Genomic DNA, 18,043 nt, shown 5'->3' with positions numbered 1-18,043 from the left:
CACCACAGAAATCGGTCACTAACCTAGACAATATAATTAATACAGTATAGCTCATTAAAAAAAATCTTACACAGCTGTGCAAGATGCAAGATTGGGAAATAATGATCATAGAATCTATGAGGTAAACTAAACTCCCTCCTTGCTTTCACAATCCTTTAGCAACCTAAATGTTATGATTCTGGAGGCTTAATTGGAAGCACCACTCTTGACAGGAAAGTTGACACTTATCTCAACCAACATTCCTATTGAGGAATGGATGGATGTTGGTTGATTATATAGCTGTGGCTGCAAATTAAAGCTGTTATATTTTGAAATTTGACATATTTAGATACACCCAAATAGGTTCAAATTTCCCACTTTGAGATACAGAATTACCTGTTCTATGCAATACTCTACACTATGGCTGCATATTTTTATTCTAAAGTGCTACAATTTATTTTGCTATTAAGATACAAAAAAGGAAAAGAATAAAAATATCTTATTAGTTATCATAATGAAATAGTTACTATTTCCAATTTAAATATCCAAAAGAAATGTGGAAATTGTGCATATTAACCAATTTTTCCAACTACTTCCCCCCCCCTTTTTTTGAAAAAAAGAGAAGTATATAGAACTTTGAGAAGTTCTACAGCATGTTATCACAGCATCAGTGACCAGAAATGTATTGAATTGTTTTCAAAGGTATAATTTCAGTTTAACTTGATGCATCTGTATTTGTTTGTTGTTTCTCCAACTTCCCTTCTCCTTTTTAAGGGGGTTGCTTTTGAGTAATTTATATTAAATAGGACCTTATAAAAATAAAGAACCAAGTTGACCTGGAGATTCTCAAGTATAATAGGAGCAGAGTTTAAAATGTCACTGTTATCCTTCATGATTTGTTTCTTTCATACTTAAAAATAAATGGCCTTGATAAATTCTTCTGCCTGAAATTAAAATATTCTGATTTGAACTAGCCAGATATTTTAATATCATAAAGGACCTTGAGATAGAAACTCTGTGTTAAAAATTTCATATCTATCACTTCCTTCTTTTCTTTTCCTTTGGGAAAAAAAAAGAAGTGATGCTGGAAATGGCTGAAGCATTTAATTTAAGTTTAATTTGCCTCCAATAATAATATATGGAAAGATTGACTCTTTTATGTGTTCACGGTGGGCTGTTAGCAACAGCAGAATATGGGATCTATTAGAGAATGCAAGATTTTAAAGGCAGGCAGGGATAGTTGAAGTCTATTTGGAAGAATAATAAAGACTTCAGACTTAAATAAGAATAAATAGAGCAGATAAAGATAAAATAAGGAGTAAGGGAATCCACAAGACAAAAAGTGAAGTGAAGTACTTGTCACCTTTGACCATGGACTATAAGATTCAGTAAAATCCAAAGCTTATGTATACAGTGCGTGTCAATGTATACTCATCACTCACTTTGAAGGGTCACTCACACTGCATAATGCATTTTTGGTATGTTTGGCTACTTCAGGATACCATTTGGTGATTGCTTGATCTATTCTGTGAAATTTTAAAGTGAGTTTTAATATTTGAGCAGCCTGTTTTGAACAAATGCTCACTTTATGTTACCATTAAACAGTTGTTCAAGGGTATGCCCTGCAACCAGGAAAGCAAACAGATCCTGCAGCTGTAATTAAAAAAATGTATTACATGCTCAAAGGTGAACTTTGTGAATTTTATTTTTGTTCATTAGGGCACAAGGCTTTATTTAGCACCAGGAAGGGCAATACTAACGCTTAGCTCCATCAAGTTGTTGTGACTACCCAAAATATAGACTGGGTTGTAAAAAGGGAGCTTTTTTTATAGAAAATACTCACTGAAATATTAATGTGAAAGTAAAATAATTTGAAGCCGACAACCTAAGATAGCTTACACTGCTGAGTGAAATGTCAGCTTTGACAAAGTGACACTTAAAAAACCTATAGTTAAACTGAACAAGTTAATAGTTGAGTAGATAAAAGAGCAGAGCCTATGAATTTGAATTATATGTTAAATTCTTAGACACACAAACACACACACATACACATGCATACACATTCACACCAGATAGGAACATTATAAAATAACTTCGTGACTAAGCATGATGCAAAAAGCAATTGCAACAGAACAAAAAACCTGGCTCTCTGGATGTTTCTGATTATAGCTTCCAGTAGCCACAATGGCTGATAAGCAATGTTTTTTTTTTTTTTTTAATGTTTCATTTGTAGTTTTCTTTTCACGCCATACATATTTTGTGGACAGAACATTGACTGGGTCAGGTCTTTTTTAAACAATGTTAACAATAATAATACAAATAGGTTTGTGTAATTCTAATCTTTCAACTTCAACAATACTATTCTCTTTTTATAATCCTTTATCATTTTTCCATTAATTCATTTAAACATAAATAACATCTCTGTACACCTTGTATTTGTTATCCCCTACTGAATACTATTATTTAATATTTTACAAATTATTTATTATTCCACCGTAACTTCAGTGTTCCAAATATGTAGGATTACTAATAACGCCAAGTATTAACAATATTTACCGTATGTTTCAGAGTATAAGACACACCTTTTTTCCGCAAAAAAGAGGCTGAAAATCTGGGTGTGTCTTATACATCGAATATAGCATTTTTTTCTCCTGAAGCCCCGCCCCTTCACAAAAATGGCCGTGCATACCCTTATGAAGGCTTTCAGAGAGCTCCTGGGGGCTGGGGAGGGCAGAAATGAGCTATAAGCCTCCATAAGGGTATAAGAAAAATGGATCCGTTTTTGTGAAAAATGGCCCATTTTTTGCTCATTCCCCCACCCCACTTTCTCCCAGGAGCACTCTGCAAGCCCCCCCCCCAAGGCTATTCATGCTTTTTATTTAAAAGTAAACAGCGCAAACGGTGGTCTCAATATTTGAACAATTAATTGCCATCCAACATGATGTAGAGTCATTGAAAAAAGATTTAGCTGTTTTTCTTCAAATGCAATATCGGGCCCCAAGAACTCCCACTAAAGTGCTGGCAGAAGATTTGATTAACTTCCATTCGCAGGATAAGGAAAAGGAAAAGGAAAAAGAACAAAGAGCCAGAGAAACAGTTAAAGAGACAGATAAAAGGAGACAGTCCTCTCAAAAAAACAGTCCCCCCCCCCCCAGACAAGGCATCGAGAGGAAAAGGTATAAAAAAAGAAGAAATCAGGAAAGAATCCCTCCCTCAATTACAACAATCACATCGCTCGCTACAAACACAAAGGATAGCTTTTAGAATCCATTTGAACAGACTTAATTATGGACGTTGGAATTCCAGAAGTGCAATATTAAATTCCCTAAGCCAGCTTCTTCACTGTCACAGGGGCATGATTGATCTCCGTGCTGTGGAGTGGTTACCTGAGGCCCTAAATTGGAAGCGGGTTCTTTTGTCTTTCAAACAGCCCACCATACCTCAGATGTTATTCAAGATGAAGGCATTTTTAGCCTCCTTCCAAATCTTTCCCATCAGAGTCTTTGGTGAGGAAAGTGTTATCCCGTTAATAACTAACATGCGAGCCTCCAAGGCGAATGACACCACCTCATTTTCAACCTTGGAAAAGAAAGAGAATGATAGTGGGAGTCAACCAATCTTGCACGGAGAAGAGATTCTTAACAGCACAGAAGCTAGCCTCATTAACGCTTTTGGTGCTCTCCCAAGGAAAGAACAAGACAATATATTATTCAACCTAGAAAATTTAAAGAAATCCTTATTGGTCACAATGGACACAGCAGAGCCACTTATAGACCTGGTTTCCCCAATAATTGAGCCTCTCACTTCCCCCCCAGAGGACAAGGGATTACCTGAATACAAGATCATAGAAAATAGAAGCCAAGACCCAAAGCGGGTATTAGAGACCCCAGAAGAGATGGAGATGTTTTCATCCCTGTGTGAAAATTCCATGACACCTTCATCATCGCCAGCTCCAAACCAAGATACTGAGAGTCGACTCACGAAAGAGCCACCATTGCAAAAAAATGAAAGATGACCTAATAACGCCTTGCCCTACAACCAGAGAAGAGGCTTCGGAATGGCAAGCTCTGCTAGCTGGTACTAAAACCTTTTACCCTGAACAAGTTTCTCAAAAGTCTATTCATGACCTAGACAGGTCCTCCCTATTTTTAAAGAAGACCAACTCAGTGTGCGATGACACCTCAATCCATGGTAATAACCAGACAACTTCCCTTTGTATAAATCAAGTTTCTGATGAGCTCCAAAAGTTGACCCATTCTCCCTTATAACCTGGAATATAGCAGGTTGGTCCGTCCCAACTCTTTTTTGACTATATATCACAATTTGACATCCTCTTCTTGCAGGAAACCTGGACATGCACAGAGATTCAGTTAGATGGCTATTGGGTCAACTCAATTCCGGCTGTCCCAAGCAAGGTGGGGGGGAGAGCTAAAGGGGGTATTGTGACGTTAGTTAATACATCCTTGCATTTTAAATGTGTACCACTGCCACCTTTCCAGTCATGGGTTGTAACTACATTACTCTTATTTAAATAGGTAGAGATTTTGCTATTCAATATCTATATTCCTCCACTTAATAAGAATAATGAGATTAACAAGATTTGGGACAGCATAGAAGATTTTATTCTTGGCTGTTCAGCCAAATTCCCCAAAGCTGCAATAATTATAGGGGGGGACTTAAACGCTAGGATGGGTCCAAATGACCAAGCATTATATAAGCAGTTTAAGATTCACTATGATGAAAATGTAACAGATGAATCTTTGCATGCCAGACAATTTAAAGACCCTAAAGCTAATCGGGCAGGCTTATGTGTAAGACAAATGACTGAACGTTTGGATCTGTGTATCCTTAACGGGGCCGCATGGGGCGATTTCCCAGCAGAATATACTTACCGGGGAGCAGGAAGAAAATCCACAGTTGACTACTGGATAATATCTTATGACCTCCTGAAGTTCTTACAGAAGATAGAGGTAGACTCGCGATTGGAAAGTGATCATAATACAATACTCCTTACTCTGACATTGCACCAGAATTCTCTAAGGGCAGGCACAGCCTACCTACCCAGGTTAGAAACTCAAAATACCCAGGTAAAAATTAAATGGAATGAGAAAAACGCTAAGGAAGTTACCAAATGGATGTTAGCCCCTGAAACCATAGAGTTACGTACATCTCTACTAAGAAATAACTGTGGGGGATCTTACCTAGAGGGGTTTGAATCCTTAATTGTAAACTTGAATTCGGTTCTCAGTAACAGATCACTAGCTCACCCCAAAATGCTAGTTTCAAAAAACAAAAAATGGTTTGATAGAGATTGCGTTCAACTAAAAAAGATATATAATGAAAAATACAAGAAAAGTAAAGGTGCCTCCTCCGAGGAGCACACTTACTACTTAAAGCAGTTGAAAACACAATATAAGAACCTTCTAAAAGAAAAGAAAAGTGCGGCCCTAAAGGAGTCTTGGAATAGACTAATTACGGCAGTCAGGACAAAAAATACACCCCCTTTTTGGTACATCACCAGGGGATTGGGAAAACCTCCCCTACCGCCGACAAATCAGGTTCCAATTCACGCCTGGGAAGAGTACTTTAGGGAGCTTTATACAGATCCTGACTATGTAACCAAGGAGAGCCAAGCTAGTTTGGACCACACTCCTCACTGGCCCCCTGTTACACCAGAAGAGATATCCCGGTTGATCGGAGCCCTAAAGGCTAATAAGGCACCCGGAGCTGATAATGTCCTGCCAGAAATAATTAAAAAGAACGCCAGTTGGTGGGCTCCACTTTTAGCATCATTGTTTACATTTATAAACAATACAGGCCATATGCCTAGAGATTGGGGAGTAGCAATTATCATACCAATTTATAAAAAAGGGAATAGAAATGACCCACGCAACTACAGACCCATTAGTCTTCTAAGCGTTATTAGTAAACTGTATGCCAAACACTTAAATTATAAACTTCAAGATTGGCTAATTTCAGGGGGCATAATCAAAGACGAACAAGCCGGTTTTAGAGAAGGAAGATCGACGGTGGATCATATCTTGGTACTCCACCATTTAGTACAAAAATATACACATAAAAAAAATCCTCTCTTTTTGTGGCCTTCCTGGATTTTAAACAGGCCTTCGATTCAATATCCAGGATCACCCTCTGGGAGAAGTTAAAATGCACCACTATCGATAAACGCCTCCTCTTCCTCATACAAAAATTGTATGCCAATTCCACCCTGAAAGTGAGGTGCAATCCCCAAGGGAGTTTAACCGGCTCAGTAAGAGTACAAAAAGGGGTACAGCAGGGTTGCATCCTGTCCCTCTTCAACTTCTATATTAATCCCCTGATTGACCTTTTACAGAACCCGGATTTCCATCCTCCTAACCTAGCACAACGCAAAGTGCCAATTCTCTTATATGCTGATGATGCCGCTATCATTTCACAAACCCCCATAGGACTGAAGAGAGCAATTAGGGCAACACTCAGCTATTGCAGGCAAAGCAAGCTGGTCCTTAACTTCGATAAATCAAAAATTTTAGTTTTTGCTAAAAGACCACGCCAATATTCCTGGCAAATAGAAGGATATAGTTTGGAACAGGTTAGAACATTTAGATACCTTGGAGTGGTTTTCCACTCGCTAGGGACATGGAAGGCACACCTGGATCACACATTGCAAGTAGCCATTAGGTCCTCAAATGCAATCAAACATTTCTTTTATACAGGTGGAGGTCAGTTAGTACCTGCTGCCTTAAAACTTTTTAAGGCCAAAACATTGGCGCAAATTCTTTATGGGGCATAAACAGGAATCCTTGCAAAGAGAGACTCGTTAGAAACCATTCAAACAAAATTCCTGCGAGCCATCTTAGCTGCTCCCAATGGAATTCCAAATGCCCAGTTAAGAATTGAGACAGGCATGCCCCAAATTCAAGTAAGAGCCTGGAAGACGATGGTCATTTATTGGCTTAAAATGCATTTCTTTCCAGAGGGACTGTCCCCACTAGTGTTGACTGACAATTTCCCTTCCCCCTGGAAACAAGCAATTGATCACAAGCTAGGCTCTTATGGGCTTTCATCATTATTCTTAATGTCCCTAGGCTTTGAGCAAGCAAAGCAAGTAGTAATCAATAGAATGAGGGACATGGAGTTCCAAGAAGAATTAAATAGGTTGCCTTTCCACAGTAGGGACAGAATCAAACAGGGTGTGTGGGAATCGGCAAGATATCTGAATGACCTGATCTCTCCAAAACAAAGAATAGCTTTCTTCAGAGCCAGATTTAACATTCTTCCCTCAGCACTCCTCCAGGGCAGGTATAAAAGAACACCTATAGCCGAACGCGTTTGTATATGTGGTAAAGGAGAAGTGGAAGATAATTCACATGTACTATTACACTGCGAGCTATACAGAGCTTGTAGGTATGCATATATTCTCCCCTTATTAGAGAGATTGCCAGGGAGGGCAGACAATGTTTATCTAGGCTTTCTCCTCCAGGACACTAACCCGGCTACCACGTATGCAGTGGCAAAGGTCTGTGCTGCTGCAATGTCCATAAGAAAAAAATTGGCTACAGTATAGTACCATCTTGTACCAATTATCTGGACATACCTTTAACAATCTTTGGACCATAATGTTATTATCCACTTTTAATGTAAATACTTTTAATTATATTTTAATGTTAGTATTTTTAATATAGTGTAAAGACAAATGTATATTGCTGGTCTTTGACTGTAATAAAGATCTTACTTACTTACTTTATTTTTTAAAAAAACGAAGCCGTTTTTGGGAGGTTTGCAGAGTGTAAAAACTTCTTTTTTTCCCTTTCGTAAAGCTCTTTAGTTAGAGTGATTGATGAGAATTAGATTGATCAAGTGCTGTGCCAGCAGAAACAAGTCTTAGGTGCTGCAGGTTGTCAGCAATTTCCTTCTCCAGCACATGGATAAATACACCTGAAAACATCTACCTACCTACCTACTCTCTCTCTCTCCCTACCTACTGTATTTCTCTCTCTCTGTCCCTCTATCTACCTACCTACTCACTCTCTACCTACCTACCTACTGTATTTCTCTCTCTCTCTCTCTCTTTATCCCTCTATCTACCGACCTACCTACTCTCTCTCTCTCTCTCTCTCTCCCTACCAACTGTATTACTCTCTCTCTATCCCTTTACCTACCTACCTACCTACCTCCCTACTCTCTCTACCTACCTAACTACTGTATTTCTCTCTCTCTCTCTATCCCTCTATCTACCGACCTACCGACCTACCTACTCTCTCTCTCTCTCTCTCTCTCTCTCCCTACCAACTGTATTACTCTCTCTCTATCCCTTTACCTACCTACCTACCTACCTACCTCCCTACTCTCTCTACCTACCTAACTACTGTATTTCTCTCTCTCTCTCTATCCCTCTATCTACCTACCTATTCTCTCTCTACCTACCTACCTGTATTTCTCTCTCTCTCCCTCTATCTACCTACCTACTTTTTAAAAAATTTGCATCTTTAAAACCTTGGTGCATCTTATACTCCGGTGTGTCTTATATTCCGAAAAATACGGTAATCAATTCCAGGAGTATACCTCAAATCCTGGTTGTCCCAGCTTTGTGACTGCCAAAAATGGCCATCATCCCTGCTGCCGTTTGGGAGAGCTTGCTTCAGACCTAACAAGGAAATTGCAAGTTCCTTGTGGTCAGCAAAGTGCCTCTCTTTCCTTCACCACCTGTACAAGGTAGCTATGACCCATAGGGTCTCCCGGCAGCAGTTACTGGTTGGATTTCGCAAGGCTTGGCAGAGCCTGCTATTTTCCAGCTGTTCTTGCCACAATGTCAACTGGAAGTCCGCTGATAAGCAATGTAATGGGCCAAAGTTCAGCATCTGGAAGGCAATAGGTTTTATTTTATCATATTAAAAGAAGGGGGGAATAACTCATAACATTTTATAAAACAACCAGGTAAAGTAACAACTAAAATCTTAACAAATGCATAATAGATGCATTGTAGTTGTAGTGTTGCATACGTTTCTGCAAAATGGAGCAGTCTGCTCTAGAATATTCAGATTTTTCATTCATTTCTGAAAGTATCCCTTTTAGAACAGGAACAGTTGATCCTTCAGATAAAATGAATGCTGCTTTCTGCCTTTGCCATACAATTTCATAAATTGTACCTTGTCAAAAGTTATAGACTATGTTGATATTTATTACCTTCATCTTTAAAAAATAGGGTTGTAGGTGAAATTAAAGGACATAATCATAAAGTAACACAGTGTTTAGGGATAAATCTTATTTTTGTCACAATTAAAAGAAAGCGGACCAAAAAGCTACTATTCTTCTTAACTACAGCTGAAGGCAGAATATACTAATTGGTCCAGAAAAAGTTCAAAAAGCTTTTGTAGATTTATTGAAAGCTTAATCAAAGGACTTTCTGAATAAGCTAGTATTTGAATCTCTACTTTATCTACTGCAGCTGTGGTAAAAAGAAAAAAATGTTTTTAATAAAGAATTCACTTCAATGTATTGGAACAATAGATTAAATATAGCTGTGATTAGGGTATTATTTGGAAGGAATAAATTTAAAAGTAGAAGCAATCAATCTTCTCCCTGCTCCAGCGTAGGACTAAAAGAAATTGTTTATTGAAAGCTTAATCAGGTTTTCATATCAAAATGATCAAGGAAGAAGTAGGCTGAAGCTGCTCATGTTTCTACAGTTTACTCTGTGTTGTACCTGGTTTTGCCTTCATTTGTCAATGGATCTCTACATATTGGCATTTTAATGTATCTAAACTCCTGGTAAAACAATCAGTGCTTTGAATAATAAAAATTAGAAACATTCTTCTAATGTTTTGAAGTCAACTACAGACAAGATGCTAGTCTTTTTAGCACAATTATCCAATCTCAAAATGCATACTGCTTTTTACATCTGTTAGAGAATGTCCATAATTGATTGAGGTCAACGTATAGAAAAATGTGTGACATTTACTTTCTTCTGTTAAGTTTGCTTCACTGGGGACAAAAAAGATACTGGTATCTTGTTATACTATTGTGATATTATTATATCTACCTTATTATTTCCAACAACTCCAACATCTTGCATTATTATTGTTACTGTTATTATTTTATTCACAGGATGGAGGGCTTCTTATAAATAATCCTACAGCATTAGCAGTGCATGAATGCAGATGTCTTTGGCCAAATGTTCCTCTTCAGTGTGTGGTGTCCCTAGGAACGGGTCGGTATGAAAACCATGGAAAAACCAATGTCACTTATACAAGTTTAAAAGCTAAATTGACTAATGTCATCAGCAGTGCTACAGATACTGAAGGTTAGTTTCGGGTGATCATAGTTGTCTTGTTTTCGTAGTACAATTTTTAACTGCTTTCCTGAACTAAAAACATGAAAAGACATTTTGGTTCTGTTTTGTAAGCTACATTCAATTGTTTTATTAATTCCATCTCTCAACATCTATAGAATTAAGTGTTTAAATCATATACAAAGCTAACCTCTTTCAAAGTAATGAATATTAATTTTTTTAAAAAATCATTTGAAGATTTGGCGTTTTTGCTTTTGTCCAATTAATATCTTGTATTAGCTACTTAGAAAATTGAGATTGAATGGGCAGTTGATGACAATGATTGCCAGATTTTCAGTTAAATTAGCTACTTGAGATTGCCTATACCTCAGTTTTGCCATTATTAAATCTCTGTTGATAAAAGTAGGTCTTTGTTAATGATAGGCATAATGTAGGGATAGAAAGCTCCATCTTCAAGGTTATGAACATGGACATGTGAACAATGCTAGAATAAGCATTTTAATAATTAAGGAAAAACTGTTAATCGTTAAATTATTTAATAGTTAATAGTGAACCTATTTGCATAATAACAATGCAAAATGTAGAATGACCATTTTACCATGTGTCACATGAGTGTTTCAATAATGTAGAAATAAATATTCAATCCAAATTTGAATTACTGTATAAATTCTATATAATTCTTTCTTTATCTTCTTTGATTTATTCTAACTAGGAGTTCACATGCCAAATTAATCCTAAAATTCTTGAACTAGTTGACATAAGAATTTGCTTTTGCATAGATCAAAGTAGCTTGCTTCAAAGAAAACCTGTTAACGAGCCAGCTTCAACACACCACTGGAAGGAAGGGTTATAATTGTCCTCTCAAATCCCATTGTTGCTTTTTACTTTTTTAAAAAACCTGACATTTTACAGAGATGTTTTGTAGAGATTTGCTAACTTTGATTTATCAACTTATATGTATCAAGGCTATTATTTCTGAGATTATTTTTGGTTCTAGGTCACACTTCAACTGACCAGGTGTTAATACAAAAGATGGTATACTTAAGGAAAATTAAGGTCTCATATTGAAAGTTGAATCCATAACAAAGGAGCGTTGGCTTACCTGAATGGTCTTCTCTGTGCGCTGTGGGAGAGTCCAAGCATGGGTTAATTCTGACTGCCCTGGACTGAATTGAAAGATCTTTAGCCACGCCTCTGCTGCTGACACCTCAGATTTTTCGATGTTGGCGTGGACCTATAAGTCTGTTCAACCGTGGTTCCATTGTATATGTCACTAAGTCAAGAATAGTTCACATCAATGATACTGGAAGCAGTGAGAAACCAGGGCGGGGTCGAAGTCTCCCGCAGCGCACAGAGAAGACCGTTTAGGTAAGCCAACACTCCTTCTCCTGTGTGCTGCTTGGAGAGTCCAAGTATGGGAGATACCCAAGCTAAATGTCACTAGGGCGGGGAGCAATCGATTCAATGGTCTCTCCAGTGAAATGAATACCCTGAAGGACTCGTCTCCCAAATGCCGCTTCCACTGATGCAAACTTGTCCAATTTATAATTTCATACAAACTCAGATGGTGATGCCCACATTGCCTCTCTGCAGATTTCTTCTATGGTAGGATTGTTCAGGTACCCTGGATCAGGCAGGCGTTGCTTCACTCACTACCTGGATGTTACTGAGGACTGTATGGGAGCTCTTCAATGCAGAGTGAGAGCCAGGAAGAGTAGGCAGTGCTGGCAAACAAATATCCTTGTGGCATGAGCTTAATACCAGCGCCCTGCAAACGTCAGTAACAGGAGTATGGCCAAGGGAAGGTCACAAACTCTGCTGCCACACCAAGGAAGAAAGGCCCCTCTGCTGGCCTATGGAGACAACCTGCCGGAGGGCCGAACAAAGAAACTCCACGCAGCAATCTGAAATGCGGGAGTCAATTCAAAATGGCTGCCGCATCCAAAAAGGTGAAAATAAAATGGCCACCACATTGGAAAAGCAGCCTGAGGTCTCGGCGCTCGACGCTTGATAGGGAAAAGTCGATAGCACAAGCGGCTGGATCCTCACACTACTAACTGCTGCGCTCAAAGCTCGGTGCGATCATGAGGGCATTGGCACTCCGACCTGCTCGTGTCGCCTTTTGCCGCCCCAACAACCGTGCACCCCCGAGCAGCATTCGGGACACATCAGTGAGAAAATCAACGAGGAAAAGGAAAAAAAAACGCTCACCGGATCTGCTCTCTACGAAAGGGAATGGAAAGGAACAGAAAGTGGTAGGTTGGAGAGTCCAAGTTAACTGCTAATTGCAGGAACCACATTGAAAAACGTCCACTGGGCTAGACTGAATTGTAAAATCTGAGGTGTCAGCAGCAGAGGCGTGGCTAAAGATCTTTCAATTCAGTCCAGGACAGTCAGACAGAATTAACCCATGTTTGGACTCTCCAAGCAGCGCACAGGAGAATGTCACTGATTCCAAAATGACACCATTCACACAATGACATCAACACATAATGTATATACTGTAATTACATATTTGTGTCAGCTTGTTCAGCGTTAATATGTAAGATAACGAGTTAATGTAATGACAACCTAACACCATTACCCTTTTGCTAATTCTTCATTGTTCCTGCGGACATTTGTATATGCTTATTTAATACTAGAATCTTAATAAAATGTCTGGATTTATACAAATTAATTTGAAACCTTATTCTTTAAAACTTTATTTTAAACCAAATTCTTTCCCATTTCTCTTTTAAAACTAGAAGTTCATATTATGTTGGATGCCCTTTTACCTCCAGACACCTACTTTAGATTTAATCCGCTGATGAATGAAGATATTCCTCTGGATGAAAATCGTAAAGAAAAACTGAATAAATTGCAGACAGATGGCATCCAATATTTAGAAAGAAATGATGAGAAGTTGAAAAAAGCTGGCAAAATATTATCACAGGAAAAAAATATTTTACAGAAACTGAGTAACTGGATGAGATTAAAAGGTGATATGTATGATGGCCTTCCAATTCTGTCAAAATTGTGAATATTTAAAATGTTTCTCATCATAGGTGCAAAGTTGTATATGAAAAAGGTTCAACATTTGTTGATCATTATGTAATCATTTTTTTTAATTCAATGAGCAAACAAGCTATATAAAATGCATTTCTATCTCAGTAGCTCCTCAGTAGCACACAGGAGCACACAGCAAAGGAAGGCCTTCCAGTCTATTTTTTCCTTGTCTCCCAGTCTGTAACCCTCACACTTAGTGTTTCTCAGGGTCCTTCAAGCCAATATTCAGCAGGACATGAATATGTAGATCAGTAATTATGATCAATGCCAATGCTTTTTTTTCTATAAACAGAACACTTGTGAAATTTGGGATTTTATGATTTCTTGAAGTATATGAGTATTAGTTTTCAGAAACTCACATCACTACCACTTATATTCAAGTGCTGGTATATTTTTAAAAAAAAATGATGTCTAAATTTGTGACAATTATGGTACAAAGCATTCAATATATTATGAATGCATATAAAAAATCATGCTGTTTACAAAATCATATTGTGCTTATGTGTTAATGGAAAATTACAGCATGAGAAGAATCATAGCAAATATGTTGCTTACAAATAATTGAGCCAGAATAAATCAAACAGTTTAATTCCCATTGAGATTAATGACAGTAAACAATTTTAAATCCATTGGGAGTAGTTCAGCTAGTTTGCTGATTGAATTACTGTATATTATAGACTTGCAGGATATTATACTGCCATTAAATGTCATGAAAATTGTCTGATGATAAGATTTGTGCATGTAAACTGTTTTGTTTTAAAATGTTACCAGTGTTTTGTAGTGTGTAATGTTTTAACTGTTTTACTTTATCCAATTCAGTATTTGACATATTGCAATAAAATCCGTCACACTTAATATACATTTATTTTTCAAAAAAAAAAATTTGGGGGGGGGGGGGTTTCAGAGCAATTACTTTGCTGTTTGAAAAGCAAATCACTAGAACTGAGTCTTGTATGAAATAAAATAAATATTGAAAGGTCCTCATTGATCTCATTGTGTGATTTTATTCATATAGTTATGTGAAATCATCATGCCAAATTATGTTTTCATATTTAATATATAACTTCATATACATGTTATTTAAGTCAGTAGCAAAGTAAGACTTCCCAGTGAGGAAAGTTTTGGGGCAAACTAATAGCATTTTCAGTTAATAAGGAAGCTATACACTAAATTTTGAAACTATGTTGGCAGTTGACAGTTTCAGAAAGACTTTGGGAACCCTTCCATTGTGTTTTGTAAAGCATAGTTTGTGGTTGAGATGTTAGTCATTTGTGGTTTGATAAACTATGTCTCAACTGTAATTTAGAGAAATATAAGAAACAAATAAATAATTTGTCTGTGATAAATGTTCCTCTGTGGTCAGTAGTGAACGAAGTCACAATTAGTTAGTCACTTTGCAAAATAATGCAAAATCAACTGAGTTCACAAAACCCACCCAGCTTATTCTTCTGAATGTTGTTGCTCTTTGTATGTTATTAGAAATTGGAACTTAACAGTACTTCGTGGTTATAAATCAAAAAAAGAATACTGGGCTATGATGAAAGTACTGCAGGCTCAATTCCTGCCTGGTTATGTGTCACTTATTTAGATTAGTAGAAATGGAATCAAGAACGCTAGGTGTGAAATATAATATGCAGCAATATTACATAATTCAGATGTTTTATATACTAATTCAATGAACCCACAAAAAGTGCTGCTTCTAAAATACCTTACTTCTAAAAACATTGACTAAAGTGGAGAATCTGAACACAACTTCATTTGATCAGGGTTCTGCATCTTGTTTCAAGGCCAAGAGCCACTTAGCAAGCATCCTGATTGTTCATGCCTGATAGCTGGGCATATTTTCAAGAGGCAGCCTCCCTCTCCCAGTCCAGGCAGGTATTTCCAGATTAGCCTGCTCCTCATTTATAAGGTCACTAATAAGAGGAATCTTGTTGACTGATCTGACATTAACCAGCAATCAAAAAATGTAGGCTCGATTGATCTGCTGAGTAGGGTTCAGCATAGCCGGAATGCATAACTGGTATTAAGCATTGGTGGCATCTTTCCTGTTTGAGACCTGCCCTTTGACTCCCATCAAAATGTCTCCTAGCCATCATCATGACGTGGATATGGCAACCCCTCCCCCCCCATCTCCCAGAGATTATATTACCTCCTAGACCTGGCCTAATGGTTTCCCTACCTTGGGGGCCCTCCATCAAATCACATACACCCAGACACTTAACCTAAGAGTAGTGGAGCTCTCCAGACAGCTCCGCTTCTGACAGTACTAGCAATAGTATTTAGACTTATATACCACTTCATAATGCTTTACAACACTCTTTGATTGGTTTACAACGTCAGCATATAGCCCCCAACAATCTGGGTCCTCATTTTACCTTGGAAGGATAGGTCAGTCCTGAGCTAGTCTTCTGGCAATGGGCAGAATTAGCCTGCAATACTGTTCAACCACTGTGCCACCACAACTCCTATAAGGGGGTAAACTTCATTGTCCACTCCACTATATAGGGGACCTTTGGCTGTCAGTCCTTAACTGAAGCTGGGGTAGATCTGTCTACCAACTTCCATGTGGTCTTGGCACCACCCAGATATCTGCCATCTGACTACTCTTCATGATACTTGCAGCTGTGTAGCATTCACTCTGGCTGGCTAGTTGCCCCTTGTGTCAGTGGCCCAGCTCCTCCTGCCATATGCCAATTGATCTCATCCCTTCAACTGGTCTTCTGGCCATCCTCTGGTCTGAGCTGCTCCCCGCTGAGCTGTGCAAACCACTGTTGTATCTGGATATGGCTCAGCTGTTGTGATGGATTCCTTGGATGCTGGCTCAGATGAGAAGTCGGCTTCAGGGCCATCGGAGGGGCAATGTCAAGGAATTGGAGCCTTAGATGGCTTCGGTGGGCACATTAGGGGAGCCAAGGTTGGAAACAGTAAAGATGGGCAATTAAGGTGAAATGACTCAGGAGGCACAAAGGACAACCAAGTTAGAGCCACCAGACAAGTGTTGGGCTGCATAGATTGGGAAGGAGATGCAGTTGCAACTGGTCAATGCTGACAAGGAGTTGCTGCCCCCACCTGATATACAATGTGCAGGACGAGGCTATGCCTAGTTCTGCCTTGTCTGCTTGTCATGGCTTTGTCTAGCCCAGCCATTGCTTTTTATTTCACTGTACTGCAGGCCTGTCAAACTGGCGGCCCACAGGCAGGATACGTCATGCACAGGCCACACCCATCCCAGCTCCACAAAGACAGAAAACGTTGTGATACGTCATGATCCGGCCCATGACACGATCGAGTTTGATACGCATATCGTGATTGGGCACTTAATAACAGACTTGAATCTACTGGGTATAGATACTGGGTAAGTGTTAATGGAATTCTGGCCCCCCACACTGTAATGTTAACAATTGTTTTTTTGATTCAGTAGACTTCAATAGGAAAAACTGCAGTCGCTTCAGGAAGAGTTCTCCAAGCTACTGAAAATTAAACAGCATTGGACTTGGTTAGCCTAGAAGAGTTAAGTTATCCAGACCTAATAAGTTACCCAGATCTAATCCACATATCAAAGGATAAGGTCTGTAAACACAGACAGAGTTAAATTGGGTCTCCCAGAGCAGCTGCATGTTTATAACAATAAACATACTTACACACACATACATACACACACACAAACCCCTCAAGTGTCACTCTAGAATCAGCATGTGACACCCTGGACATGCTCCCCCTATAAAAATATACTGCTGCACCCTAATTTTTTGCAGCCTGCCTCTAAAGGCAAACTATTTTGCTTTTGGGAATAAATATTTCTTCTTTATTTACAGCTGTCCGGATCTCATTTTTATTTATTCTTGCACAGTCCCAGCTCCAGTTGGAACCCCGAATTATTCTTCCAACATATGGGTGGCTTGTGACTTGAGGGAACTTTTGCCATGTTACCCTTGAACAGGACTTACCATAAGAGGTTTATGTACACAGCAGGGCCTGGGGAACGATTAGGGGTAGTTGTACTGATAAATACATTGAACTCTTGATAATGTGCATGTGCCAGGTCTGGAACAAGACAACTGTCACCCAATGAACCCAGAGTCGGGCCAATCACTTCTGCAGGGCGCCAATAGCTTCGTTGTTCCATAGCTGGTCTTGGGCTCCAGTTGATTAATTGTTTCCCTATTCTGCCAAAGCACAGCTGATCATTGCCACCATCACAGAGCTGTTCCTGGGGTCCCATGGTAGGCTCATCAGCAAGGCTTACAGAGATCCAGGGAATGAACAAAGGCCCCAAGCTGCTCTGTGCCTCCTTGCTCTGGCACTGTCCAGTTGGTCAGCAGCTGCTCCCAGATCTCATTCTGGCAGTTTTCCATGGAGGTCCCAAATCCTGGGGTTTCAGTTACCAAGCAACAACCTCCTGCTCTGCCAGCACTCAACTGATTACCACTGATCAGCTCTCAGCTGCATTTTTTATTCCCTTGTATTATGTTACTTGTCTTATTTATAGCAGGGCCCCATAACCCTTGGAGGGCCAAAAAATCATCTACCACAAGGCAGCACCCCATAAAGTAGTTTCAGTAGGCAAGAAAGAACTCACCCTCCGTTTCTAGCAGTCAACTTCAGGTGCCTCACAACATGCATCCACTCCAGGAGTGGGTTTAAACCGGTTTGCAGCGGTCCCCGCGAACCGGTTGGTCAGTGAACCTGGAAGTAACTAACTTCTGGGAATGCCGAAAAGCCCACCCG

General features: G+C 39.0%; 1 protein-coding gene across 1 annotated transcript in view; it reads left to right on the top strand.

Annotated features, from left to right (window-relative positions):
* Positions 1 to 14,292, top strand: part of PNPLA8 (patatin like phospholipase domain containing 8) — a 60,790-nt gene extending 46,498 nt beyond the window's left edge. The window contains exons 9-10 of the mRNA XM_032220774.1: positions 10,084 to 10,279; positions 13,012 to 14,292. Of these exons, the coding sequence (XP_032076665.1) occupies positions 10,084 to 10,279; positions 13,012 to 13,286 (471 nt within the window). The 3' untranslated portion in view covers positions 13,287 to 14,292. The remainder of the gene's footprint in view (positions 1 to 10,083; positions 10,280 to 13,011) is intronic.
* The last annotated feature ends 3,751 nt before the right edge of the window (positions 14,293 to 18,043 follow it).

Source organism: Thamnophis elegans, chromosome 7 (genome assembly GCF_009769535.1).
Source record: "Thamnophis elegans isolate rThaEle1 chromosome 7, rThaEle1.pri, whole genome shotgun sequence".
Lineage (NCBI taxonomy): Eukaryota > Metazoa > Chordata > Lepidosauria > Squamata > Colubridae > Thamnophis > Thamnophis elegans.
The sequence above is the reverse complement of the archived record's forward strand: the minus strand, read 5'-3'. Positions and strand labels throughout refer to the sequence as shown.